Genomic DNA, 8,469 nt, shown 5'->3' on the forward strand with positions numbered 1-8,469 from the left:
AGTGTGGCTGTGTAATTTATCTTTGTGTTCTGTTGTGTTAACAGGTGCCCCTGGAGGAGGGCTTGAATAAAACTATTCAGTATTTCAGTAGAGAGCTGGAGCACCAGGCCAACAATCAGTACATCCCCAAACCCAAAGCGGCCCGTATGAAGAAAGGACGACCCAGACATAACTGAGGTCAGCTTTGCCACCATTAAAGACTCCTGCAGCAGTGAAGGAATGTAGGACTCTTGACTCTTGAAGGGCAATTCTGCGGAATAAAAGAAGTGCACTCTGAGAAATCTGTGTATTTCAAGACGCCGAGATAATGTCTTGAGTCCCTGAGACAGCGCCTGCTCATTGGCTTCGCTGTTTTGCTGGTGTTTTTTTTTTTCTTCACAGGGAGCCACAGAATAAGGGCTTCCCTCCCAGGGACTTAAAAGCCACACGGACGCACCGTGGCCCTCAGAGTCCCGGAACTAAAATACGAGAAACACCAGGGTACCCACGTTTGGGTATTCTTTTGTGAATTTACGCTTTTGCTATTTAAAATGTCGCGTTGGGAAAAGTGTTTACGCTCGCAGTGTGTGCCAGTGTTTTGTTTCATTTGGTTGTTTTAATGATTTCACGCTGTTGTGTCTCTGAGGGACTACCTAACCGCGACTACAGAAGACCGTTTTTTGCCAGAGGGAACGTTGTACCTTCTCTCTCTGTCTTTGAGGTGCATCAAACACTAGTGTCTTGCAGCATGCTGCAGGATTGGACAACGCTGTGACACCTCAAGCACCTGCAGAGGAAGACTGTTAACTGGATCATTGCATTTGTTTGAAGAAATCACCAATCCCATGCTCCTCTGTGAAAGATAAAATGTCAAAACGGTGAATCTTATAATCAGTTTCAGGTGAAAATGCTATTTTAATAAAACATTTCCAATATATATATTTTTTTTTTCTTTTTGCTTTCTCCAGTGTTATGTTTTTCGTGTGTGTGTGTGTGTGTGTGCCCAGGCTTGACATTTTGAATCCCAGTTGTCATTGTTAAGTTAATCTGTTCGTGAGGTGCAGTGCAATGAGACCTAAGTCTTTATTTACAAGAATCCTTTGTTGGAACACTCAGCAAACACAGGAATTTAACAGCGTTACATACTGTACACACGCAGGCACTGATTTAGAGTTAGTAATAGAGTGGAGAGACAAAGGTGTTGTAGGGCAAAACATTGGCATTTTAATTTGTTCTCTTTGATGTACATGTGCGTGTTGGTTGGACAGAACGGAATGATGCATGCTACAGTAGAGATATATAAATGTCACTGACTAACAATGGTACTGCTCACTCAGTAAGTAACAGGGAAACCTTTTTTTTCACACGGGAGAGCAATTGAGGCGCCTAGTAAATTCATTTTACAATGAGAGGTGAGCAGGCAGGTCGGGAGGCGTGGGTTATCCCTTTCTGCAAACTGTTAAAGTATTCAATCAATCTCACTGATGGAGCAACCAGCGGGCGTAACCCGGTGAAACTAGAAATTTTGCTCACCTCATGCACACACCCACCCACTGCCAGAGTTGAAATGAGTTGGATTTTTTTTCTACACGACGCACAGAAACACACAGGAGTGCAGTGCGACTCTGCAGATCCAAGCGAGTATGCAGATGTAATGTAGCTCCCTGTGTGAAAAGACCTTAAGACTGAGAAGAGGCAGTGTCATAACGCATCTTTCAGACCTCGCAGCAGGGACAATCTGTGTGTGTGTGTGACTGAGGGATTGAAGTTAGTAGTAGTCATAGTTAACATCAGCTCCGTGTCTGTAGGAGCTGACATCTCGTGGAGCGATGGGGGAGTTCTCATCATAGTGGTGCTGACGGCCTTGGTCATTGGCGCGTGCATGATCCATCCAGTAGGCCAGGTCAGTCTCCAGCCTCTGATAATGGTGGGGGGGGGGGGGGGGGGCACAAACACATGACCTCATTAGTAAACTCAACCCTCAAAGGAAAGACAAGCATGAAAGGCCAACATCATTTAAAGGCCATAGCTGTCAATTTCAGCAGGGAGGCAATGGCAAATGGTGTCACACTCCAGATCCATGGGGGCCTTTGATTAAATCCTGCTGGCTGAAGCCACAAGTGCTGTTGAGTGTGGGACACACTCTTCCATTACTCACTCAGTCCCTCTTTCTCTTCTCTTGTCGCCCTGCCTGTTCCCTCCATTTCCTGCTGTCCCTTGTGAATTCCTCAGCTCTGCTGTTTTGAACCACTGATATGTCCAAAGACCGAAAGACTGTACGCTTTGGTTTTGGTTCCAAGGCCTTTTCTGTGTTTTTCCTAATACATTTGTTTTTAATTGTTTTTATGATCAGATAAAAAAAAAAGCTAGTCCATTTTGACAGTTGCATCAATTGATAAATTACAGAGGAGAAACCACTCAAAATATGCAACTGAACTTTCAAGGCAACGTATTGACACAGTAGAACAGTTTGGTTTACCATGTACACCGACTCTTGTGGTAAGAGCCTCACTGCTTAATCTAACATTTTTGTTCTAATTGTGTTGCAAGGGTGCAAAACCTAAAGGAACATTTGTGTTTGTATAGACTGCAGGGATGAAAAACAAATGTTTCATTGGTCAATACATTTGCACATATCCTCTGCATGTATCCCATCCTAACTATTAGGAGCAGGGCAGCTACTGAACAGTACCTGGGGAGCAATTATTGGTTCATGGTCTTGCCCAAGGATGCTTTGACACAAACTCAGGAGACAGAAACCAGGTGACCACTCTACCTCCAGAGCCTTATTAGTATTCCTTTTCATTGCATTATATAAATAAAAACTTTTCTTATCACATCCAATATTATTGTTCTTGTTGTGTTGCTGTTAGCACAGTATTGCAGATCTTGCCACACTAACATTTCGCTGATTGCACCTGTATAATTGTGACAAATAAACCCTCTTGATTCTTGAGCCACTCCAGCGCCTTACGACAGACCTTCACAGAGTATACTGTATATTACCCCCAGACCATACTGTTTACTCACCTGCTCATCAAAGCCCATGTACATAAACTGCCTAATCCACTGTTGTACATCTGGTCTGCTGCGATCCCAAACGTTCCTTTTGCTTCTGCTCAGCTTTGCCAGAAACTCTTTAGCCTTGGAGGGAGTGACCGCTACAGCAGACTTTGAAGGAGCATTCCCAGCATCTGCCACTTTAGGACAAAGCGGACAAAAGCACATGAAATGTGTGCAAAAGGATTTACAACATTGCACTAAGCCTGTGAATTCAAGAAGTATATATGTACAGTATGAGTGTTACCATCTCTCTTCCTCAAGATCTTGAGCAGGCTGCTTTCACTGGAAACGTCTGTCAATAGAGAGTTAATGAGGACAGACTGTCATGTTTCGTTGAGACAAATTACATAAGACCAGGTTCATCTGCGTAAACACAGTTCATCTGCATCTACACAAATGCACATAATTATACAGTATAATTTAGTGTCATTGTATAGTTTCAGTGTTTGACAAAATGTGAGCCTACATACAGTTTACAAAACAATTTCTACTCGTAGAGGATGTAGAAATTCTAAATGGCTCTATATTCTCTCCTTTTGGTCTTGACTAAAGACTAGCATGTAGGGGTTTTTTGTGTGCTAATTGTTAGATCATTTTACCCAAATTTGAGGGTAGATTACCAAATGTCCTTATTCCATGCATGTGAAATTGTGTCATGATTTTGAGTTTCATTGGGTGGAAGTCAAGTGCACAATCATACCCACAGACACAGCATGCACACTATCTTCTTGGTGTTCATCCAAACTAAACATTGGGTTTGTGTCATCAGTCAATTCTCACTTTGCTACCAGTATGACGAGGGGCATTACTTCATTTTCTATAGTAACTGACCACACTGACAAATGAATAGGCAAATCTGTTGACATCTAAAAGCCAGCAGATGTGTAAAATGTACAATTTGCTTGATGTTACCAAAATGTAAAAAATATAATTTTATTATTGATGAGTTTGTGGGTATTGATTGTGCCTGAATGCCTTTCATCCATTTATCCTGTACATGGCTTCATAAAACTGGGCATTTGGCCCCATCCTAAGATGTGAAATCTGAAACTGCGCAGTTTCCAGTGCAGTGCAGCTCTGTTGATGTGAATGTGCTCTCTGTAGCTGCCTGTAGATGGCAGAATGGCAGCAGGCAGAGGAACGATCTGACTTTTAATCCAAGTAATAAAAATACATTATGATAGTTGAAAGCATGCCTATTGAATGTCCCAACACATGACTTGCTTTTGTGCAAGGTTTGGAGATCATTGCACTAACTGGTGTGCCGTGAACACTGGATGCCTTGCGGATTCTAATACTAAGAGAAGATACCCCGGAGGATACACACACACACTCACACAGAGAGTGCAATTATGTTTTAATGTTACACATGGAGGTATTTAGAGGAAATTGTTTGCAGGATGTTTTCTCTGTTTCTCTCCCAGTAAATGAAGAACAGTGCAACAACAAAAACAGAACTTTTACCTCTTTCTTTTTTAATCAAGTAGGCCTATCTCAGCTGCATATGAAATTACATTTACATCTGACTAAAGTCACACTTTGCAGATTTGTACCTTCCCAATTTTCTGTCCACACGTTACCTTGTCTTGTCAAACAACTTTACTACGTGTGTGTGTGTGTGTGTGTGTGTGTGTGTGTGTGTGTGTGTGTGTGTGTGTGTGTGTGTGTGTGTGTGTGTGCGTGCGTGCGTGTGGGGAAGTCAGAGAACTGTTACTGCATTACCTGCAGCTGCCTAGCCAAGAGCCAACCCACAGACGGGTGAGTAATTACAGGAAAAAAAACAACAAAGTGTCTTAGTAAGGTATTTGGCCACCACAAGCTGCCAAAACAGCTTCAGTGTGCCTTGGCATAGATTGTACAAGTCTCTGGAACTCTTGTGGAGGGATGGAACACCCTTCTAACAAAAGATATTCCCTCATTTGGTGTTTTGATGATGTTGGTGAAGAGTTCTAAATCGCCCATATAGGTGTTCAATTGTGTTGATATACAGTATGGTGACTTTGAAGGCTATAGCAATAGATTTACATAATTCTCATACCCATTAAATAATGTTATGACCCCCTGTGCCCTGCGGATGGGGGTATGGTCATCCTGGAAGAGACCACTCCCATCAGGCTAGATGTTTCTTCACAGGGGTAAAGTGGACCACCAAGAATAACTTTGTATTGACTTACAGTGAACATTCCCTCTAGTGAACAAGTGGACACTAACTATTGTATGTTAGGTAAATGTCCCCCACAACATAACAGAACAACCGAACCACCTCACCGTAGGAGTCAAGCATTCAGACTTTTATCTGTCTCTTGGAGTACAACATGCACTTGTGGAGAATATGGCAAAGGATGACTCGTCTGACCATATCACTTTTCTCCACATCTCTGCACTGAAACCCTTTCCATAACATCCGCTCTATGTAGTCATCAACGGACAGTTCTTGCTGACACAGTCTGATAATGTCCTGCACTGACATTCTCAGTTACCTGAGAGGTGAGGTGCTCTTCTGTTTTTCATTAGATACTGTAATAAGATTCAGTGACTTGATACTTGCACTATATAATGTGCAAGTATCAAGTCACTGAATCTGTGCTTTTGGCCCAGATGGCATCATGGAAGCTCCGCTGGATTTTAGGCTAAATAGGAAGTCATTATCAGCATGCAGTTCCCATTAATGGCCCAGCAAATGTCGCTATATCACCTCCTGCAGGCTCCACAAGATTTACTCACAAAAATTTACTCTCAATACAAGTGAATGAGGTTTTGGCTTTTGATTTTACACTTTTGATTTTAATACCTTAGTAAACATTTTCATAATCACTATGTTTTCAATCGCTAGTTTAAAGTATTTTTTAAATCATCATGATAAGCGTTTAGTAAATTATGGTCCCATTCATTTTATAAAGTAGGGTATGCTTCTAGGGCTTCTAACGAGTGAAGACCCATCCCCGCTGCGGTTGCAGCCAATAGCAGTCGTTTCCGGTTTCTTTTCGGGACCGGAAGTTCAAAGATGGCGGATTTGAATTCTCACGAGAAAGTGGCTTCAAAACGGGTCTGTAAAAACCAATGGGGCTCCCTTCGTCCATATTTTTTACATTATGTTTTGACCACAATTTCCAACCCTACTTACTAATGTCTTTCCTATTGATCAGGCTCTGTGCATGACTGTAGTTCCCTTTTCCAGAAGGTGGCATTCCCGTCATGTTCCAAGTGAGTTTCTCATAGGTTCATTATGATTGGCTCAGCAGATTTGAAGCAGAAACACACGGTTCAAATCTGCTGTTGAGACAATCAAATGATGCTATGAGAAAATACCAAGAACAGGAAACGGGAATGCCACCTTCTGGAAAAGGGAACTAAAGTCATGCACAAAGCCGATTGAAACACAATTGAGCAGTCCTTGTGCCTGAAGCTCCTGCCAACTGTGCCGCAATAACAAACCTTCTTTTATAGTCACTTAGATCTTTTTACTTTGCTATCTTTATCCAAAATGGTGAATGGTGAAAGATGAACTGAGTATGCTCTGCTCATCATTTGTATACATGCCACAGAGCCTAATATGATGTTAATTTCTTAATTATATCATGTAGTCCACCTGTATGGAAGCATCAGCATTTGTTTCTCCACTCATTTATTCAGGGTTTTCTTTAATCTGTCACCCGTCTATTTCTCCGTACTAACACTACAGTATAGTATTCACTCGGTTCTCATAACAGCACAGGGTTTCATTTCTCATCTATTAATTCAAAGTATCTCTAGGCTGTAGGAAATGAGCCACTGCCAGGGCACAAAAATAAGTTTTACACTAACCTGTTTGTAACATCTGGAATTCTAAATTGTGATTCCTAAAATGTAAACCCCAGTGTAGAAATGGCAGTGTTTGTTACTGATGTCTGAGATGAGTGATACCACAGAAAAGTGTAAAACAGAGTAACGGCAACAACAACAACAACAAAATACAAGACATAAAAGTGCTGTGTCTCACCTCTGAGAGCCAACAGTGCCAGCAATACAGAAAGCCCCATTAACCTGAAATAGAGCTGCCGAGTGGCCATCGTGTTCCGCTCAGCCTTTGGTACCGACCCGCTAATAGAAGCAACAACACAACACTGATGTAGAACTGAGAGGGAGAGAGGGGGCGGGAAGCCAGATGCAAGTGGAAACTGGCCCATGGCGATGGAATGTCGTCTACCTCCCAGACTACAACCTTTCTCCCTCCTAAGAGAATGTTCATGTGTACTTTTTGTAGTTTTCCATCTCAGAGGCAGCAGTGATGGAAGATTTGGGTTTGCTGTCTATACTGGTTTTAACATGCAGTTCATCCATATGTTGTTGTTAGTTTTTAATCTGATAACCTGATTTGTTGTGTGGGCTGGACTTGTGGGCTCAGTTGTTCAACCCTTCTCCTGATTGATAATCTAAAGAGAATTAAGATAATTTAATTTTTATGTCACTGAATGTGGCAGTTGTGAGATCCAATAGGTCTAGGAAATGCGATCTGGCTTTTTAACTTTGGTTAGGTTTAGAATTAATACTCAAGCTCCCACATGTGTAAGCCACAAGGCTACTGGCATTAGATTGCTAAATACTGTTTCTTATTCGCCCGAACAATCAAGCATTATTATATGAACAATCTGGCCAGAGAAAAGAAAAATAAGCTTGGCTGGGAAATGCTAATACCATCCCACCACCTGCTCGCTCCCAACTGCCTGTGTGGGGTCAGAGGCAGCCTGTGTTAAACATTGCCAAGGACATTGGCGCAGGTCACTAAACAGCTTTTACACATACACAGATGTTTATAATAGATGTTTATAACCAGTGGCAGCCTGTCAATAGAGGGCGCTAGTGCGCTGCACCACCTCTCCCAAACCTAGATCTTCCTAAAATAAATATTACTTTGAAATATATTCTACAGTATGTAGCTTTAACTTAACTTATCTAAAAAAAAAACGTATCTTTAAAGATTACTTCAATGTGAATGTATATGAAGACACCATCCAGATGTATACTTCTCAGCTCTGTGCATAATGGTTTATTTGAAAGGCCTTAAATAATCGTTTATGGTTAAATCCCCCCCCCCCCTTCAGTTAAAGCTCTATAGTCTGGATTGCTGATCTAATCATTGCTTTGGTCTTGAAGGGAAGTGATGGACTGAGGCCGGCTGCAGTGGTTGAACTTTGAACCTGTAACCTTTGGCTCACCAGGCAGTCACACTAACCATTCACCTATACAGCTCTACTCTAATCTGTGGTTCTAAAACAAATTGACATGTATATGGCAGTGGACCTCAATGTGAAAAGATGAAAAATATTTATATTTAACACTTTAAAAGAATATATATATTTATTCCAAATGTCTTTATTTTCACACAATGTCAGGGATAAGAATCGAACTCACAACCTTCTGTTTCTCAGGCAGGCTTTTAATCCAGTG

The 8,469-nt window shown here is 41.6% G+C and overlaps 2 protein-coding genes across 3 annotated transcripts in view; one reads left to right on the forward strand and one right to left on the reverse strand.

Annotated features, from left to right (window-relative positions):
- uxs1 (UDP-glucuronate decarboxylase 1) overlaps positions 1–974 on the forward strand; it is a 49,979-nt gene extending 49,005 nt beyond the window's left edge. The window contains exon 15 of the mRNA XM_084084344.1: positions 45–974. Coding sequence (XP_083940470.1) covers positions 45–176 — 132 coding nt within the window. The 3' untranslated portion in view covers positions 177–974. The remainder of the gene's footprint in view (positions 1–44) is intronic.
- A 133-nt stretch (positions 975–1,107) lies between these two features.
- On the reverse strand, positions 1,108–7,176 carry ecrg4a (ECRG4 augurin precursor a). Of its 2 annotated transcripts, none has more exons than XM_084085528.1 (4): positions 7,022–7,176; positions 3,287–3,334; positions 3,010–3,173; positions 1,108–1,897 (listed from the first exon to the last, which is right to left on the reverse strand). In XM_084085528.1, the coding sequence occupies exons 1-4, from the start codon at positions 7,089–7,091 to the stop codon at positions 1,748–1,750; spliced, it is 432 nt and encodes a 143-aa protein (XP_083941654.1). In that variant the 5' UTR covers positions 7,092–7,176; the 3' UTR covers positions 1,108–1,747. The 2 variants fall into 2 exon arrangements, with proteins under 2 accessions (XP_083941654.1, XP_083941653.1); XM_084085527.1 differs by having other exon boundaries at positions 1,109–1,897; positions 3,010–3,179.
- Positions 7,177–8,469: the final 1,293 nt, after the last annotated feature.

Source organism: Gymnoscopelus microlampas, assembly GCF_963454915.1.
Source record: "Gymnoscopelus microlampas genome assembly, chromosome: 17".
Taxonomy (NCBI): Eukaryota; Metazoa; Chordata; class Actinopteri; order Myctophiformes; family Myctophidae; genus Gymnoscopelus; species Gymnoscopelus microlampas.

What these genes read in the sequence shown, in the direction of transcription:
- ecrg4a (XM_084085527.1), bottom strand. Translation starts at nt 7,091, where the DNA reads ATGGCCACTCGGCAGCTCTATTTCAGGTTAATGGGGCTTTCTGTATTG. An exon ending in GGCACTGTTGGCTCTCAGAG is followed by an intron (nt 3,335 to 7,021) that starts GTGAGACACAGC and finishes CTCTATTGACAG; the next exon opens with ACGTTTCCAGTGAAAGCAGC. An exon ending in GATCTTGAGGAAGAGAGATG is followed by an intron (nt 3,180 to 3,286) that starts GTAACACTCATA and finishes TTTGTCCTAAAG; the next exon opens with TGGCAGATGCTGGGAATGCT.